At 41.7% G+C, this 20,519-nt stretch overlaps 1 protein-coding gene across 1 annotated transcript; it reads left to right on the top strand.

Moving 5' to 3' along the window:
* The first annotated feature begins 3,919 nt into the window (after nucleotides 1-3,919).
* Nucleotides 3,920-20,503, top strand: SGCB (sarcoglycan beta). The gene is made up of 6 exons (XM_041725756.1): nucleotides 3,920-4,042; nucleotides 9,511-9,720; nucleotides 13,904-14,089; nucleotides 14,686-14,877; nucleotides 15,408-15,539; nucleotides 18,506-20,503. Exons 1-6 carry the CDS (start codon nucleotides 4,007-4,009, stop codon nucleotides 18,707-18,709), a joined length of 960 nt encoding a protein of 319 aa, XP_041581690.1. The 5' UTR covers nucleotides 3,920-4,006; the 3' UTR covers nucleotides 18,710-20,503.
* The last annotated feature ends 16 nt before the right edge of the window (nucleotides 20,504-20,519 follow it).

Below are 20,519 nucleotides of genomic sequence, written 5' to 3'. Positions count from 1 at the left end.
AATTGGTTGGGATCTGAACTGAAGACAGGTTCCCCCACTGCACAGAAGCAGGGATGCTGTTTCCTGTGTCGTACCAATAAGCATTCCCTGCTCAAAGCAACAGTTCAGGATTTTTCTGTAAAATTATTTCACGCCCCTTATTGGTTAAACTATAAAAACAAGAGGAAAATTTTAATATCGCAACTATATCACCTTAGCACCTAAACTATAGAGCTTTTGTAGCAAATACAGATAAGAAGGGGGGGGGAGCCAATTCAGTGTGAGTTTTGAGAGCCACAAGGTAGCCCTCCTATCTCAACCCAGGTCTTAATTATCATTGTGATGGAATATTGAGGCATCCTTGTCCTCAATGTTTTCAGCTCTGCTAGCTAAATGCAATGGCAAATACTTGGCTCTGAAAATGGCCATCGAAGGGGTTCACTTAGGATATTTTAAGCTGTTGCAAATGTGCACTGGGTGTGACCTACACTGTAGGATGTCCTTAAGCATCCTGGGAGAGGACCTGGGACAGCATGAGGGCAGTCCCTAAGATGAAGGATGTTGAAATAGGTTTTTTCATCACATTTGATAAACATTTACTGAATTTATAGGCAACAGAAACATCTACCACAATCATAAGGCAAGATTAGACTTGATCTCTGCTCCCTAGCATCTCATAATCTATTCAGAAAAGAGATACACAACCATAGATCAATGTGAAAGTTGTAACAGTAAATATAAAATTATCTGGAAACACTACCCTTCCCCTACTTCCTCCTCTAGCTTCTTGAAGAAAGGGCCAGAGGAAGTTACAGAAGAGAGTGACATTTAGAGTCAGATCTGGAAGGATGGAGAGGAGTTTCACCAGGAAGAGATGGAACAGAATGGACAGTAGCAAAGAGGCATGATTGCATGGAGAGGCAGGGAAGGATGAATGCTAGTCCAGTGTGACTGTAGGGAATTCAGGGAATCAGAGCCAAGACTGGGAAGATAATCCTGGGTTCAACTGTGATTCAGTCTTGTATATCAGGCTGAAGTCGATCATTATTTTGTAGGCAGTTGGGAAGCAGCACAGGGCTATAAACAGAAAAATGGTCTTTTTGATATCATGTTGGTGCTCGTAGAGGTGAAGTTTGGAGCTGGGCTGGACCCAGAAAGAGCTCTTAGGAGACAAGATTTGAAAGTTATTGAGGCTCTTCCATGGAGTAATGCATGGTGAGCATTAGAGTGGACATGTATCAGAGACATCTAGATGTCAGTAATATTTTTTACCCAGCAGAAAATTAATCCAACATTCATTCATCAGAATTATTAAGTACATTTACTTGGATCCTATAGTATGTTTAGGATTTGGAGCACAGAAGTGGTAACACATTGACACTGCTTTGTAAGGAACTTACAGTACACTCTGGGACAAACTGTACATGCATGAAAAGTAAAATAACATGATAGCATATTATGGAGTATCCAAAGGGCATCATAGCAAATCAGTGTAATAACTACTGAGGGCCAGAGATATCAGAAATTTGGGATGAGGAGAAAAATTATGAAGGGCTTCCCAGAAAAGATATCCTTTGAGCTGAGTCCTGGTAGACAAGTAGAAGAATAGCTAGATAAAATAGAGAGATAGCCACATGTGCAAAAGCACAGACATTAAGAACTCGATGCACTCAGGCAAATACATGAGAACTACAAATACTACACATGGCTGGAGAGAAGATGAGTTTGTAAAGGGGCAGGAAAGGAGGATAGAAAGAGGTAGACGGGGACCAAAAAGTACAGAACTGTATGTGCTAAGATAGACTTTCATTGTAAAAGTTATTGGAGGATTTTAAAGTTCAAAGAGTATCATGATCCGGTTTGTATTTTTTTTAAGATTTTTATTTAATTACTCATGAGAGACAGAGAGAGAGAGAGAGAGAGAGAGAGAGAGAGAGACACAGGTAGAGGGAGAAGCAGGCTCCATGCAGGGAGCCTGAAGTGGGACTCGATCCCGGGTCTCCAGGATCAGGCCCTGGGCCAAAGGCAGGCGCTAAACCGCTAGGCCACCCAAGCATCCCTGGGTTTGTATTTTAAAAAAAAAAAAAAAAATCACACTACAAATAGTATAGAATGACTTTGCAAGTTTCTGACTGGATGGTGGTATCATTCACTAAGGGAACATGCAAAGAGCAGATGGAGGGGAAAGATTTTAAGCCCAATTTTTTGACTTTTTGGGCTTGAAGTGTGTGTAAGTTTCCCAAGGGCTCCTGTAACAAATCTGATAGCCTCCAAGAACAGAAATTTATTTTCTCACAGTTCTGGAGGTTAGAACTCAGAAAATCAGCAGGGTTGGTTCCTTCTGGAAGCTCTCTGGGAGAATCTGATCCATGCCTCTCTCCAAGAGCCTGGTGACAAGTTTTGGCATTTCTTGCCTCGTAGAAACATTACTCTGATCTCTGCCTCTGTCTTCACATGGTCTTCTTCTCTGCCTGTGCCCTTGTCCTCTCCTCTTTGAAGGACACCAGTCATGAGATTTAGACCCCAACCCAAATCCAGGGTGATCTTTCTTGAGATCCTCAACTTATTTATATCTGCAAAGACCCTATTTCAAAATTCAAAATAACATCACATGTATAGGTCCTGGTGATTAGGATTTGGATATATTTTTGCGTGTGGGGGGGAACAGTATTTAAAGTGTTATAAAGCGAATGAAGGAATAGGTGTCTTCATAATCTGATTAATACTCTAGCCTTAGTGTGCATGTCCAAAGGTAAACGGAAATGCAGAATTAAAGACAAGAGTTAAGGGGCAGACCAGCTAAAAACTGCCTGTGGGAGTCTGAGAAGGGTTTAGAGAGAATGTGACATTGGAACAGATTCTTGGAGGTTGAATAAGCGTGTGCTTGCCAGAGAGAGCAAAAGAGAAACTCTTCCCCAGCAGAGGGGAAAAAAAAAAGGCAAAGCATCGATAGGGAGGACTGTGGTACCAGAACTGGAAACAGGAACTGAGGATCAATCAAAAGCCCTGTTATCTGAGCTGATAAATGGGAGCAGAGCCAGAGTACAGACAGACTTACTGCTGACTCCCAAAGCCGTGGGCTACAGTTTACAGTCACTTGTCCCAGCTAAGATGCAGGATGTGCCGCAGCGCCCGGCAGGGCTGAGCACGGGGATGGGAGTCGGTGGTTCCAGCATTTGGGAAAGAAGATGCAGAGATGGATGACCAGTGAGCTGCTGACATCAGCCAAACTCCAGAGAGAAGGGAAACGTTTAGGAGGGATTTCTTATGCATCAGATGGTCTAGTTTAAACTTCACAGCCAAGTTCTGATGTAGAGCAGACAGGGCAGCGGCATCACACTCCAGCCACCGAGAAAGCGAACACCGCGGACGTCGCAGCTCGGCACGCACCAGCCCTGCGGGGAGGGACGGAGGGCCACGGGGGAGGCGTCGTCCCCTCTCGGAGCGCCCTTTCCGGAGGAGGAGAGGCGGCCCGAGCTCGCGGGAACCAGGCGCACCCGCGGCCACTGCGCCGGGCGCAGGAAGCGGGGCGCAGCGGGGGGGAGGCGGCGGCGGCTGCGGCGAGCTGGGAACCCGCCCCCCATCCCCTCCAGTGCGCAGGCGCGCGGGGTGCCCCGGAGGCGGCAAGCTGGGAACCGCCCCCCATCCCTCCAGTGCGCAGGCGCGCGGGGTGCCGCGGCGGCGAGCTGGGAACCGCTTCCCATCCCTCCAGTGCGCAGGCGCGCGGGATGCAGCGGCGGCGAGCTGGGAACCGTCCCCCCCCCCATCCCTCCAGGGCTCAGGCGCGCGGGGTGCAGCGGCGGCGCTCTGGGAACCGCCCCCCATCCCTCCAGGGCGCAGGCGCGCGGGGTGCAGCGGCGGCGAGCTGGGAACCGCCCCCCATCCCTCCAGTGCGCAGGCGCGCGCGGTGCAGCGGCGGCGGCGCGCTGGGAACCGCCCCCCATCCCTCCAGTGCGCAGGCGCGTGGGGTGTAGCGGCGCCGAGCTGGGAACCGCCCCCCATCCATCCAGTGCGCAGGCGCGGGAAGATGGCGGCGGCGGCAGCGGCGGCGGCGGCCGAGCAGGTCTGGGAGCCCCGCCGCGGCCGGGGGCCAGAGGGGCAGGGGAGGCTGGGACCCCGCCGTGGGGCCCGCCGTGGGGCCGGCCGCAGGGCGCCGGGGCGCGAGGGCGTGCTCCGGGGGGCGGGAGGGGCTGTCCGCAGCCCGGGCTGCCGGCGAGGGCGGGGCGGGCCTGCGGGCGGGGCTCCGGGGCGGGGGCGGGGCGGGTCGCCAGCTGCGGGGGGCAGGCGGTCGGGGGCAGCGGCGGCTCGCGCGGGGTTCTGTGGCCCGCGGAGCTGCGGGTAAAAATAGTGTCAGCCGGCGCGGGCGGGGCGGGGCTCCCGGACCGCAGCCAGGACCGCGGCGGTGGCCTGGGTGTCGGCCTGGGGCCGCTGGTGTCCGCCCCCCGCGGGCAGCGGGCAGCGGGCAGCAGGCAGCCCCGCGCGCTTTGGTTTTGCAGCTTGAGTCCCCAGTCTAAGACCGCCTCCCGTCCGCTTGGTCTACGATCGTTTCTTAATGCTTTAGCAGGAATTTCCTGATTCCCCCTCCCCAAAAAAGCAAGCCATGCATACGCATACTTGCTTGCATGTGTTACATACACGAACCTAGAGGTGCGACGGCATTTGGTTGTAATAAAAATAATTTCCGTAGTCATTTTTCCCCCTTAACTGTTATCTTCCTCTACAAAACTATATGACCGTTTTTTTTTCTTTTTTTTTATATATGACCGTTTCTTTTGAAAAAAGTGTCATTCTCCAACATTGTTGAAGAAGTGAATGCAAGTCAAGATGCCAGTGTTCTCAGAAAATACTTCCTTGACTAATTAACTGCTTTTAGAGATGTATCTATGTCTATATGTATTTCACTGGAACAGTCATTCCAAAGGACACAAGAAATAGAAGATATGAAACCCACCTTCAAGGAGCTTTAAACCCAGACTGTCAAATAAACGCAGAAAAATCAGCTAAGGGCAGGGGGGAGGTGGGGGCACGCTACAGATGGTGGCAGGAAAATAAAAACTAAAGGAATGAGTGAAAGTAAAAGGAGACAAAGCTCCTTGGAGTTACTGAGATTAAAATTAATTGTTCCTTGGCTTTCCTGATCTCCTTCCTGGCTTATCAGCTCTTGTTTTAGGTGGTTCTCTTTTCATCCATATCACCTGTTGATGATGCTCCAGAGGTGCCGCCAAGGTTCCGTTCTCACTTTACACCTAAGCTGGGTAATCTGGTCCATTCCTTAGTTTCCACTTGAGAGTTAAAAACATTGACGTCTTCAGCCTGTACTGAATTTTTCCCACAGGCTCCTCAAACTCAAAAAGGTACAAACTGGAAGGCATCGTGTTTACCATTAAAAGGGCTCCAACCATCCATTTGCTAGGTTAACCCCACTAGAAAATTGAGAGCCGGACCAGCTCCAGGGAGCTCAGAAGGGACCCACACTTGCTCTCATGCTCTGCTCTCCCAGGTGTGACATTTGAACAAAGGGTCCCACGTTTTCTTTTTCCTCCATACTCCACATGTAATTAGCAGGTCTCTACCTGGGAGTCATCTTAGATCCCCTCTGGGTCACACAGCCCATCAGTCAGCAGGTTCTGTAGTTCTTCCTTTTGATGCCTCTCCCCATCTTTTCATGTAAAGCTCAGTCAAGTCCTCCTTTGGACCGTTAGATAAACCTGCTCTTGATGTATCTTCATCTTTAAACTCTTCTGTCTTTTTGGGAACGTGTCTTTGATTTTACTGTAATGCAAATCTGATGGTATCACTAACCTATTTTAGATTTTCAGTAGTTCCCTATCACCTTCAGGATAAAGTCCAATGTTCTTGACACAGTACTTATGTCCGCTCCTTAACTGGCCCCTAACCATATCTCTGACCTTATTTTTTGCCCCATATCTTTACTCATCCTTTCACCATCCACAGAAACTACCAAAATTGGTTCACAGAGAGATAACTTGTACTCAGGTTTTCCATGCTGTTCCCTTTGCCTGGAATGCCTTTCTCTGTGCTTTTGCCTGGCTAACTCCTATTTATCCTCCCAAGTTTCAAATGAAATCTCAGCCTTTCTTAAAAACCTTCACCTGATGCCCTTGCTTGGTACGTAGAGTTACATTCCTCTTCTGTACCCTCCCAGTATTGTGTGCATTTGCCATGTTGAACTGCCATTGTTAGTGACCCTGTCTATCTACTCTCCTGGCCCATAAGGAAGTTCATTGTGGGTTATGTGCTGTGTCTTCTTGTCTTGGTGGTCTGGAGCATTTGGCATATAGTAACTCCTCAATAAATCATAAATGCGTCAAGTTGAATATAATAATGGACGTGAATTGGCAAAGAAGAGTGAAGAATGCATCCTAGGAGAGAACAGTTTTGTCCTTTCTTTTATGTAAACCTTTATTCAAGCTCTGACTTTAAAATTGCCCATGATGTGTCTGTGAAAATTAGAAGAAAGCATACCTCCCTTAAGGTATCATATACCTTCAGCCAAAAAGTATCAAAATGCATATTGCACTCCGAGTCACCTGCGGTATCAATGTACACCTCATAGATGTTGCACCTCATGCAGACACAACCTATACAACTATACTCAACTACCTGTTTTATGAAAAAATCTGATGGATGGATTGAATTGTATTCTATAGACCTTCCATACTGCTCTGTGGAATTACAAAAATTGTATCTGTTACATTACAATAATTATTTGCATCTTTTTTCATTTTTCCTTAAGCCTTTAACCAGCCCACTACCTCTGCCACCATAAGATTGTAGTAGCTCTCTCCACTCTTTATTGGCAGATGACCTTTCCTTTTACATCCTGAAGAAAAAAGAGTGTGAACTGTTTCTCTTCTGAGTGTGAACTGTTTCACCAAAGTGGGAGTCTATCTTTAAAGCCTATTCTTTTCTCATATCCTCTGTATCACTTTCTTTCCTGCTTCTTAAAGGGTCTCATTCCCCATATTATCCTGCCCTCATCTGAGGTCTTTGGTCTTTGCCCCTCTTGGCATCTTTCCTTCTGCCGTCAAACATACAAGTCTTTCCCCCAAATTGTGGGGCGGGGAGGCGGGCGTTGGTTTACTAACAGCAACATGAAAAGCACAGTTTCCTGTGACAGTACATAATTCTTTAGCTACAGTCTTCTCTCTTTCCTCTTTTCTCTTTCTGGACTGGAAAATAGATGTTTACATGTGGCATTTTTTTTTTTTCAGACTGCAGCTTCGCATTTTTTTTAAAAAAGATTTTATTTATTCATGAGAGAGAGAGAGGCAGAGACACAGGCAGAGGTAGAAGCAGGCTCCATAAAAGGAGCCCGATGTGGGACTCGATTCCAGGTCTCCAGGATCATGCCCTGGGTTCAAGGTGGTGCTAAACCGCTGAGCTACCCAGGCTGCCTTCCAGCTTCACATTTTGCTGGAAGAGTTCCTCTTTGAAGGTTATGGAAGCACTTTTGAACAAAGCAAGTTCAGCAACACTGCCCGTCCTTGGTTTTCTTACCATTCATTGTATTTCTCGTTTTCCACTGTAGCTGCACATTTAAATTTCTCCAAGACTATGTGCTTGGCTCTTTGTTCTCTTTCCTGTATGCAGTTTTTCACAGTAAACTGATGTACTCTCATGAATTTAATTTACCTTGAGGCTAAGGACTCTCAAATCTTTATCTCTAGTCCTGACTGATCTAATATCCATTCCATCCTTCCCCTTGCCTTTGAGTCATATGGTTATTTCTCATTTAGTTTAAGTGCAACATATGTAGAATCTTCTTCCTCCTTCATTCCCCATATTTAGCTAGTCACCATTCAGTAAACACGAGATTCTTTGAAGTTGGCTGCAAATTCAGTCCACTCTTCTCACAGAGTATATTTTTAATCTATCCTTTTTCATCCCACCTTGTTATCTCATTACCTCGAACCTCCATTATGACAACATCCCCAACAGCCTACTTACTGTTATTCCTGTCTCCTCCCCTACAAACATCCACACATTTAGCATCCTGAAATATATGTCATTCATGTTTACAAACCTCCAGTGATTCCCAGTTAAACAGACAAAAAGCCTGGGATTTGTACCGAGCAGTCCAAACATTTTCTCAGCCTACCCTACTCTGCAACTTTATTCTCCCCCCTATTACGAGCTCTGATCCATCTACTTCTTGTTTCATTGAAAACAAATCCAAAGCCATCCCGTCTCTCTTCCCATTGAGCTCCATGGCATGTATTGGCCAAAGTATTGAGATTCTGGCACCTAAACATACAGAATACTCTATTGCATTGCTAACTATTTTATACCCAAATTATATTTGGGTATAAATCTAGAGAATATGGGCAGCCCAAGTGGCTCAGCGGTTTAGCGCCGCCTTCGGCCCAGGGTGTGATCCTGGAGTCCCGGGATTGAGTTCCACATTGGGCTCCCTGCATGGAGCCTGCTTCTCCCTCTGCCTGTGTCTCTGCCTCTCTCTCTCTCTGTCTCTCTCTCTCTGTCTCTCATGAATAAATCTTAAAAAATAAAAATCTAGAGAATGAGGATCCTGTCCTATATTTCCTATTTGTGGTATTAGTGTTTAGCATAAAGTGTTTAATAATTTTTTTTCCTAGAGCTCCAAAATCTATGTAAGTTGGACAGTATCCATTTCTACCATTCAGTGTTCATGATATATTACCAAAAATGTTATTTATTCAACCATAGTCTTAAGTTAGACGTTCTCAAACTTTTTGGTCTCGGGTTATCTTTATGCCCTTAAAGGTGACTGAGGATCCCAAAGAACTTTTGTTTACGTGGGTTGGTATTTATTGATATTTACCACATTAGAAATTAAACCTGAGAAAATTGGAAACACAGGAATACACAAGCACATATTCCATTCACTGTTAGAACATTGATGTCATCCCATACAGTCACTTAGCCTCTGGAAAACTCCACTGAACATTCATGAGAGGGGGAGAGTGAATAATGTCTTGGTGTTATTTTGAACATAGTTTGTCCTCTCCAGATTCCTCTAAGCGTTGAAGCAGTTCCTCCAGTTCTCCCCGGCCCTGACTTTGAAAACTGCAGATGTAGGATAATGTCAGCTTTAGCCAGTTGGGGTGACAAAGAGCAAAATGTGTCAACCTTTACAAATTCCTATAAATGAAAAAAATTTATATAATCTCTATTTATCTATATATATAATGAAATAAATCACTGTAAATCATTAATTTAAAAAAAGATAACCTACCATGGAATGTGTATGTCAACTTTTCCCCCAAGTGAGCTAGCTATACACACTAGGACTATTCCAAGCAAAGGGTGGAAATGTGTCACCAGATAGTCACACTAAAGGTTCTTCTCCGCTCTAAGTATAGTAATGTCATGACTTGGAGCCTGCAACTCAATGTGACTTAAAGTTTATTCATGGAAAATATATCACTAACCCATTCAGCTTTCTTTGATTAGGAGTTTGCACTTCATCAATAAATGCCTTAAAAAGAGTGAGTATGGCGGTTCCACTGTGCTGTCCTTTGTTTTTAGCAAAGTTCCAATGGTCCTGTAAAGAAGTCCATGCGTGAGAAAGCCGTCGAGAGAAGGAATGTCAATAAGGAGCACAATAGTAATTTCAAAGCTGGATATATTCCAATTGATGAAGATCGCCTCCATAAAACAGGATTGAGAGGAAGAAAGGGCAACCTGGCCATCTGTGTCATTATCCTCTTGTTTATCTTGGCTGTCATCAATTTAATTGTAAGTATATATGGTACAGAATTTTCTTCTTTTAATTACCTTAGGGATTTTTCAGTGAAATCGCAGACTTTGTTTCTATAACTTCTTTTGAAATCCTCTTACTTTCTGCTTTTCTGTACATGTTTTATCTCTTAAGTTCTTTTAAATGCACAATTACCTTTGACACTGTGTGCAGAGAGCCACTGACTTGCCTACTGTCCAATATATTGTCTAACAGAAACCTGTCTTCCTAATTTCATGTCTAAGAGGGCATCTTATCAGATGTTTTTTCCTGATGTATACTTTGAAAAACAACAGGAGATTCTGTCTTTTACACACTTACAGAAAAGACCCACTGGCCTTTTTAAAATTTTATTTATTTATTTATTTATTTATTTATTTATTTATTTATTTATTTATTTATTTTTATCCATGAGAGAGAGGCAGAGACACAGACGGAGGGAGAAGCAGGCTCCATGCAGGGAGCCCAAGGTGGGACTCGATCCCGGGACTCTGGGATCACGCCCTGGGCGGAAGTGAGATGCTAAACCGCTGAGCCACCCAGGCATCCCTAAAAATTTATTTTTAAAGTGCAGTTAGCATACAGTATTATATTAGCTTCAGATGTACAACAGGGGGATTTGACAGTTCTGTAGATTACTCAGTGCTCACTGTAAGTGTAGTCACCATCTGTCACTATACAACGTTATTACGATGTTATTGACTATATTCCCTGTGCTGTACTTTTCATCTCTGTGACTTACTCATTTCATAACTAAATCTGTACCTCTACTCATTGAGTTGTCTTAAATATGTCATATATTTTAAAAACCTAGCATGCTAATATTGACACGTATTAATTTTATTTAGAAGAAAATGTGCATGGAAAGTTCCCTTTAAAGAACTTAACTTTTGGAAGGGTAGAGTCAACTTGGTCAGGAGAGACCTTTGCCATCATGACTTTATTGCCTTTACCTCTCCTAAAAAATACAATCCTCTCTGTTTTCATGCAGTCCTAAACCTAAATTTAGTCCTAAACCTTCTCAACCAGATTTTTTTTCTTTCTTCTTTTTTTTTTATTTTTTTTCTAAGATTTATTTATTTATTTATTAATGAGAGATACAGAGAGAGAGAGAGGGGAGAGACAGAGGCAGAGGGAGAAGCCTGATGAAGGACTCGATCCCGGATCCCAGGATCATGACCTGAGCCGAAGGCAGGCGCCCAACCGCTGAGCCACGCAGGTGTCCCTCCTCAACCAGATTTTACAATTGCAAACCCTTATTTGACAGCAAACAGTTATATCTGTAGTCTTAAATCTCTGTTGTCAAAGAATGGGAGGATTTGGTAGGCCAGTTTACACTAAGGTGCTAAAGACTTAGTATGTTGCCTTTTCCAAAGATACTTGATTTTCTAAAGAAGACTTAATCCAAGGTTGTAACAATCTGAGGGCTACACCTGAACCCCTCTGGCATGTGTGTAGATGACATATTGAGAGGGTGGTTATTGGTATACCCAAGACTGATGATCATGGGCTACAGTGGTTCTAACCTTGATTCCATTTAGTTTATTTTTGACATCTAATATTTTTAATCCCATCTTTTATATTTTATGTACATTCAAAACATTTGTGTCTAATTCTTCCCTTACATTGAAAAGAGTTCATACTATAAATAGCTTTACTAAGAGCGCATGTTCTGTCTTTATTTTATAATTTTTTTGTTGTTGGAAACTTTTGGTTAAGATGGCAGAATGGGGACATTTTTGTCCCCTTCCTCTTTAAAAAGCTCATCCCAAGGTGACAATGTCAAGAAATAGAAATATCTTGAAAGAACGTGGGAGGCACCTAAAATCCTAAATTTGGCCCTATAAAGAAGCAGGAAGAGAAATGGCAGATTTCTCTGCATGTGTGCTGGGGAGGGGGCTGCAGGGCGTGTTGGTGAAAGTGCCTTGCAGAATCGTCAGCAATTGGATATACAAGTGCCATGAAAAGCAGGACTGAGGCAGGAACTGAAAACAGCTTCTTTGGAAAACCTGTAGGAGCCTTGAGATCCCTAGCCTCACTCTCCCTTCCAGCCAGCAGTTAGGCAGCTATGCCTCCTAACCCCACACAGTATGTTATGGAAGGGAGACAATTCTTCCTGCCTGAGGATACTGCACAGAGCAGGTGGGGATGGGTTTCTATGCTGGAAGCAGAGAAGTCTGAATCCTGAGCACTGAGACTCTGTTTCCCAGCTCTCTTCTCATCCTCTGACTCCAGCTCCCTGGCACCAGGCTAATGTCCTTGAGGCAAGAGATGAAGTAGTCTGCTCCAGAAAAACTGAAGCATCTGGGGAAAAAAATCTGTAGATACTGACACTTGGCAGGTCCCAGTGAGACAGCCACCCTCTCTCCTACTGTGAAGCCTGTCTGTCACAACCACCCCACACAGAGAACTTTCTGTGCACTTTTTTAAACCTCACTGTTAAATATGAACACTGAGCTATCAGAGATAATGGAGTTTTTTGGAAAGCTCCCAGATTTGAAAAATGATGAGCACCAAATCACCCAAACCGTGGGGAAACTAGGAATTCAGGGAGATACAGAAAATAGAATGAATGACAGAAAACTTAAAAAATTAAAATCAGTATTTTCAGAGAAATGAGACTATATTACATCCATGAAACAAGGATAACATGCCATTAAAAAGGAGCAATTAAGGAATAAGGAAGAACTTAAAGAAATCCATAGGGATGGATGGATAGATGGAAAGAGAAGGAGAAAAGAAAGGAAACCCGTCCAGAAAGCTCAACAAAATTGAAGAATCAGTCCAGGAAGTGTAACATTCTGTTAATAGGAGTTTCACAAATTGATAAGAAGGAACACTGGGGAGAAAATTACCAAATAAATTAACCAAGAAATTTTCCTAGAACAGATTGAAAACTACCATTCTAGGTCCAGTGTCATGCACAAAAAAGACTCACACCAAGGCCATTACTGTGAAATTTAAGAGAACCTGGGTTAAAGGGAAGATCTTAAAACCTTCCAGAGGAAGTAAAAAAAAAAAAAAAAATTGCATATGAAGAATACAAAATCAGAGGCATCAGACTTTTCAAATCCAACCCTGGAGACCAGAAAGCAAGAATACAAGGGCCTTCAACATTCAGAGAGAGAATAGCACCAAACCTAGAAATTATCAAGCTCGACTGTTAAATGTGAGGGTTTATAAAGACATTTTTAAGCCATATATACTCTCAAATTTTACTTCGCATATATTTTTTCTAAGGAGGCCACTGGAGGAGGTGCTCACCACAAGAAGGAGCTAACTCCCAGAAGGCCGAAGACAAGGATACAGGAAACAGTATCTATCTAGTGCAGGAGAAAAAAGGAAGTTCCAGCATGAAAATGAAGGACAAGTTCACGGTTACAGTTATGTAGCCGACCCAGCAGTGACCACCCAGATTGGAGCAAGAAGATCAGAGTTGCAGCAAGATCTCCTGGGAGAGAAAAATTAATAGAAAAAATTGTTAAAGAGGTTTGGACTTTTAGAACATTTTATCAAGGGACATTTTAGAGAAACATGGGAGGTTTTGAAAAAATTCAGTCAAGTTTTCAAATGAAAACTTGAGCAAAATTTGAGTAAGCAAATTTGGTCCAGTGCCAAAAAAAAAAAAAAACAACAATATATGAAACCACAAGACACAGAGTACAAGAAAGGAACTGCTCTCTTAGTTACAGTCTTTGGCTTAGCAATGAACAATACTTATATGGTTACAATACTAAAAATACTGAACCTGGATCTAATCTAGCTAGCACTTGAAACCTATTTCCATTTCAGAAATAGAAACACAATAAATTCTCATCTGCTAAAGTATGAAAATAATAGATAAAACCTCAAACTGATGTGTGAAGAAATAATATATCACCTAAAACTCTGGGATAAATTCTAGATGAAATACCTAAAAGTGGTTGTCCCGGGACGAGATGTAGAGGGAGCAAAAGGAAGAAGAAACTGCTCTTGTAGCACTTTTTGACTTTTAGCTATTTGCCTCTAATACCGTGATAAAAATAAAACTGGTTCTGTTTATAAGTGGAAAACCAACTGATGTGTTTATACCACTGATGAGACATCTCAGGAAGTTTAATGCTTCGGCAATTATCTTCTGTTTGTTTTCTAATTATGTTGAATATATGCTACCCATTCGCAGGGGATTGTTTTCTTTTTTAGATAACACTTGTTATCTGGGCTGTGATTCGCATTGGACCAAATGGCTGTGACAGCATGGAGTTTCATGAAAGTGGTCTGCTTCGGTTTAAGCAAGTATCTGACATGGGAGTTATACATCCTCTTTACAAGAGCACGGTGGGAGGAAGGCGAAATGAAAATTTGGTTATCACCGGCAACAACCAGCCTGTAAGTTACCACTTTAGTCAAGGGACAGTAGAGAAATTTTCCTTGTTAAAAAACTAGAGTTGATTATTGGAAATGGATATTTTCCTTGAGAGAATATTCATCAGCACATTTAATAATACTGCGGGTCTTATAATCCATTAATGTTATTTGCTTTCTTAATACAGATTAATTATTCTAAGAATACAGAATATCCTCTATCTCCTCCACACAAAATAACCAGCAAACAAAGCACCCTCCCAGGTTGGAATACCCTGTACTTTCTGGGAGTCTAGAGAAGAATATGCCAATCTAGTCCATGGCAGCCTGTGCCCCATGGCTGCTGCAGTGTAGGTTTTCAATGACATAGAACCTAAAGGTGTTCTTACCACCTCCTGCCCATGTGACCCATGGATTTGTACAGAGCAGTGTAAGCAAACAAGCATATAAGCCCTCTTTTTAAAGAATTCTTCCCAAGTGGATAGAGAGGGGACAGACTGATGCAGTTAAAATTCTTTGAAGTTAGTCTATTATTTTAAAGTGTTTTTGATAATGTTCTTGATGAATTTTGGCTGCAGTCTCCTTTGAAAACATACTCATGATAAAGTGTTTTTCTGAAGATTGTCTTTCAGCAAGGGACAACAAAGCTCAGTGTAGAAAAGAACAAAACTTCTATTACGAGTGACATTGGTATGCAGTTTTTTGACCCGAGGACTCAGAATATCTTATTCAGCACAGACTATGAAACTCATGAGTTTCATTTGCCAAGTGGAGTGAAAAGTTTGAACGTTCAAAAAGCGTCTACTGAAAGGGTATGATTTATTTTGTTTGCTTTATTAATGGAAGAGAATTGCTGTCTAAATTTACAAAGCGGGAGGGGAGTTTTGCTGGGGGTTTTTTTGTTGTTTTTTTTAAAAATACAATTCTTTTTTTTTTTAAATTTATTTATTTATGATAGTCACAGAGAGAGAGAGAGAGGCAGAGACACAGGCAGAGGGAGAAGCAGGCTCCATGCACCGGGAGCCCGATGTGGGATTCGATCCTGGGTCTCCAGGATCGTGCCCTAGGCCAAAGGCAGGCGCTAAACCGCTGCGTCACCCAGGGATAGTTTCGCTGTTTTATAAGTGATGGGAAAGAATAAATTATGGAACAGTGGGAAGGATTGATTAGTTCTGGATTTGTAGTCTGATCATTATCATGCCACATCTCTCTGTCTCAACACCTATAAAACGTGACAGGAAACCCTTGCCTTTCATATTCTATGGCTGAAACTCCTGTTTCTGTCTCTAATAATTTTCACTGTAATTTAGAAACACTTTTTATTACTTTTTTTAATTTCCAGATTACCAGCAATGCTACTAGTGACTTAAATATAAAGGTTGATGGGCGTGCTATTGTGCGTGGAAATGAAGGCGTATTCATTATGGGCAAAACCATTGAATTTCACATGGGTGGTAATATGGAGTTGAAGGCAGTAAGTATTCCTTAAGAGTTTAAGAGACTTATTAGATTCTTGAGCACATGGATCTATATGTAGAATAGTATACAATTATTAAAAATGGTACTATACTTGTATATTTTTTGACCTGGAAGTGAAAGAGAGTTACAATTTGTGAAATATCTTTTTATTTTTCAAAACATAAGTACGTTTATAAAAACCTGGAAGGGTGTGCCACATGTCAACAGTGGTTGGCTGTGGGTAGCAGGGTAACAGGTGACTTAATTTTTCTTTCTGCTTGCCTCTTGTTTTCTAAAAAAAAATTTTTTTTTTTTTTTTTACAAAATGATACCTTTGTCATTCCTTTGTTATTTTAAAAAGCAAAAATGAATAAACTTCCAGAATTCTGGAAGATTTTCAAAGTAAGAATTATCAAAGTAGTGTCCATTCCCTGAAGTTGTTGGGGTTTGTTTTTTTTTTTTTTTTTTTCATTTAAGGATTTTCCGTATCCTTTACTGAGTTTTATATCCAGTGATGTGAAAATCAATTAGCAGATGTAAGAAATGTATTTTATTTACCCATCTGTTATTAACTACAAAAGAAAAAGATTTTGCCTTTATTTTAGCTATTGAAAAGTGAAGTTTTGTCCTTCACAGTTTATATCTGAACTTCAGTAGGTAACATATATAAGGGAGCCAGAAGTCCAAAAACGGTTTACCTGCTCACAATTTTAGTCGAAGCACATTTATTCAAAATGTCTTCCTTTGGTCGCCTGCTACATGCTACTTAACTAAAGCTAATTAAATTGATTTTACCAAGCAGTATATACGACAAAAATAAACTGAAACCTAAGGATTTGTATTTTTACCTAAATTTAATTTCATAGTTCTAGAAAAAATTTCATAGTTCTTTTAAAAATTAAGTTTTCCATTTTCTTAAATAGCTTTCTCCCCTAAAGCACACATTCTAATTTCTAAATAATAAAGATGACATAAAATGTGTTTCTTGCCAGAAACTCAATAGCAATACTGAGTATTTTTTGCATGTATTGTAGTAAGAAGCCATTCCTCTAAAAGAATAGTGTTGAAGAACCGTCACTGTGGGGCTATTGTTCTCAGCACTGGAAACTCAAAGAAGCAAGAGGTGTGATAGATTTGTATATAGCCATTAGCAAGTTACGTAAATCTTTTCTTATTTTCTACCTGAAAACTCTATCTGTTGTTAAAGAAATACTAAGATTCTTTGAAATACACATACATACGTTTCAGTTTCTCCACATTTAAAGAAAAACAGGCCAGTACTGAAAATAATTAGCTTTACAATCTAGTTATTATCAGCAATTAGTTTTTAAGCATATAGCTAATGATAAGAATTTTGTTTAAAAAAATAATTTTATCAATTAAACTGTTTTTAAATAAATAACTTCTTTAGCAGTTTTAAAGAAAGTAAAATTAAATGACCACAAGATGGCAACATTGGAACAAAATTTCAAAATTCATCACTTAGGGATTCTATTTCCATATGCATACTAATTAATACTGCATAGTCCATTAGCTATTTCCATTTCTTCATACCCAGCTTTGTCTTATTGCTTTAAATGCCTTCTGTAACCTGATGACTCAAATTTGGAACTCCTGCTTTAATCTCTCCTCCAATCTAAGACTCACATACCCCGCCGACTTACCTTCTCCACTCCAGGACAGAACAGGCATCTCAGATTAGCAAGTCTAAAAATCTTCATACCCTTCCTCCCTCCCCAGTCATGCTTCTCTTTCAGTGTTCCCATCTCGTTAAATGGTGTCTGTCAGTTCATCAGCAGCCTTCTTGCTCTACCTTCAAGAGATAGAGCCTGGCTGCTTCTCACTGCCTCCCCCACCACCCATGCTATAAACCACTACCGTGTCCTGCTGCACTGTTGGAAAGGCCTCCTAAGCGCTCTGGCTGCTTCCTCATTCACCCCTGTGGTTAGTTTCCTGTGCAGCAGCCAGAGCAGTCCTTCCTCAGAGATCACATCACTTCCATATTCATATCCCTCCAAGTGGCTTCTCCTCTAACTGGGGATAAAATTCAAAGTCCATTCCTTCGACTCCTCTCCTACCAGTTGACTCCCTTGTGCCTTCTGCTGTAGCCACACTGGCTTCCACCTGTTCTCAAGCACCTAGCACATCTTCACACTGTGGCCTATTGTGTCCTCTGCTTCAGGTGCCTCTCCCCAGTTGCCCACATGGCTTATTTGTGTCATCCCATTTCCGCTGCACTGTGACCTCATCGGAGAGGCCTTCCTTGACCACCCTATGTAAATAGACCCCCGGCCTGCTCACTGTCTCTCTGCTTACCTTATTTCTCTCCGGTGAGGTTTTATTTATTTTACCTGTTCACATGTTTATTGTCTGCCCTTCCCCATTAAAATGTCAACTGTATGAGAACTTGGACTTGCTTGTCTGTTGACTGCTGTATCCTCAGCACCTAGAATAGTATCTAACATGTAGCAGACATTTAATAATTATTTGTGGAGTGAATGGGGAAAAAAAAAAAGGAGAGAGAGGGTTAGGAGTTCCCAAAAAGAAAAAGGCCACAATAACAAGAATATTCCTGAAACAGTGGGCCTGAAGACTAGAACCTCCAGGCTCTCTTTCTTTGAGTGCCTGGTCTTTAAAATTCATTTTCTGTAGGAGAAAAACAGTTCTTTTTTTCTTCTCATCATCAGAAATGTACCAGTCAGTAACTTTGTAAAAACTCTTAGGAAGTAACAAATGATCTCTATCAGTCTCATGCAGGTAGGATTGATGAATATTAGGTATCAATACACATTATGAACGAGAGGCCACTAGCTGAATCTCGACACTGGTTTTAGTTTCCTTTGTTGTTGTTTTGGTCATGACTTTACTGTTTTTCGTTACCTATTTTTCTTGTTAACATTCTAAGTTTTGTGTATTCATCTCGTCCTGTCACCACTTGTAGAGGCAAATCAATCATACTATTATCTGTTACTCTCCTGATAGGAAAACAGCATCATCCTAAATGGAACTGTGATGGTCAGCACAACTCGCCTACCTAGCTCCTCCAGCGGAGACCAGTTTGGTGCCAGTGACTGGGTGCGCTACAAGCTCTGTATGTGTGCAGACGGAACTCTCTTCAAAGTACAAGTAACAGGCCAGAACATGGGCTGCCAGACCTCAGACAACCCCTGTGGAAACACTCACTAGAAGAACCCGAGAGGTTACCAGTGTGTTCATACCTTGACTTGACTTTTTTCTTAAGAGTGTGCATGCAAGTCATGTTTTTAGAGAGTTTGCAGTCACTCTTATTTTATCTACAGAGCACTACTGTACCTATACTACAATCTCCATATTTTAAAAGATTCTCGGCCTAAATTTTAATACATTAAGTTGCACTGATCTTCAAATTAGAGTTCTAAACTAATTATCAGAAGTGAATACAACCAAAATTAATCTTTAAAGAAGTGTTTTTAAAATTCCACTGTTCCTTGTCTCTTAAAGGATAAAGGGCTGAAGCAACTGTTCAGACTCACTATAAGTAAATTTTGGTAACTAATGGGGATACACCCACTTAAGATGTTTGAAAGGTACACCGTTAATATGTGTTGCACGTTCTGCCTTTGGGCTTCTAAGAGGAAAGATAGATTTTTAGTGCATTAATTTTCAGCTATATTCTCAATGGAAGTGAAGTCATTAGAGAACTTCACATATGTAAGCTGGTAAGAAACCATGGTTTCTTAGTTTTACAACTAGTATGAAAACACTTTGTAAAGAACGTTTACCTGTTAAATATTGTTAAGTATGAAGTGTTCACAGTGTGGTAAAAAATTGAAACACAGTCTCAGCTTTAACTATGAAATAATAATGATAGCTGTCATTTACTGAGCATCTTACACATCCTGGGCGCTGTCCCAGGCACTGCATGTGTAATATCTCTTAATTCTCCCCACAGCTCTGTATGTCGGTGGTATTACCCCAGTATTACCCATTAGGAAGTTAAGAAACTTAAGTAATGTCACATAGGAGATAGCCAGGTTGGGATTGGAATTCACATGTGATTCAAGCCTATATGTACCTGTTTCCAAATACTGTGTTCTTTTTACTATTTGCGCTGAAGTCTTAATACTTAAAACTCTAGAAAAATGGAAACGACTAATTCAAACTCCCCTAAGCAGAGAAGATTCAAATCAAACAGTCATGCTTACTCTAGTTTAAAAAAAAACAATCTCATGTCCAAAAAATGGCTAGCTGCTATAATCAGGTTTTAAACTAGCTTAAGCCAATTCCAAAATATTACACTATAGAGAGGTCAAATTAGCCTCATTATAGGTTAGTCCAGTTTCCTAGCCAGTGGGCCTTGGCCCCTTGGAGCACCTGAATTGGGTAGAAGGGTTCCTAAGATATTTATACCCTCAGCCCTCCGGGCGATGCAGTGAGATGTGGGAGGCCGTGGCCCCAGGCAAGTCCTCGGGGCTGGGAGTGGTTGGTAAGTTTACCCCAGGGTGCCATTTAAACAGTACCCATTTTAATGTTCGCCAAGCCTTGAACAAAGTTGGGAAGCACTGGAGTAAAGGGTGCTGATACAGGAAATAATTTTTAAGTAAATTTTGAGTAAGTATAAGAACTGATCTCTGCTCCTCCTTATCACAATCCCATTGTAACAATTTACAGTCCTCCAGCCGGTTGATTTTTAATGTATTTTATATTTGACTTAAAAGGAATTCTCTGATATTATTAATCATACACATAGCGTCAGGGGCAGGTGTTTTCACCATAGTTTGCTGCAAAATAAGCAGTAGAGATAAATCATAAGCCCCACTCTGCATTCAAGTATAACAGTATCCTGTCGTGGTCACTTAGAACAGTGTAGGTAAGAAAATCAATACAAAAAACAATCTGCATTCAATACAGTCACAGTTCTCTCTGATAGAACAACCAAATGCCTTAGAGATTATGAATAATCATTAAACTAACAGATCGACTTATTATCTAACAGTGCAGTTTTTTTTTTTTTTTT

The sequence above is a fragment of the Vulpes lagopus genome, chromosome 12 (assembly GCF_018345385.1).
Source record: "Vulpes lagopus strain Blue_001 chromosome 12, ASM1834538v1, whole genome shotgun sequence".
NCBI classification, from domain to species: domain Eukaryota; kingdom Metazoa; phylum Chordata; class Mammalia; order Carnivora; family Canidae; genus Vulpes; species Vulpes lagopus.
This window is presented reverse-complemented; position numbering and strand designations above follow the sequence as displayed.

What these genes read in the sequence shown, in the direction of transcription:
- SGCB (XM_041725756.1), top strand. Translation starts at nt 4,007, where the DNA reads ATGGCGGCGGCGGCAGCGGCGGCGGCGGCCGAGCAG. An exon ending in TCACCGGCAACAACCAGCCT is followed by an intron (nt 14,090 to 14,685) that starts GTAAGTTACCAC and finishes GTTTTTCTGAAG; the next exon opens with ATTGTCTTTCAGCAAGGGAC. An exon ending in GTAATATGGAGTTGAAGGCA is followed by an intron (nt 15,540 to 18,505) that starts GTAAGTATTCCT and finishes CTCTCCTGATAG; the next exon opens with GAAAACAGCATCATCCTAAA.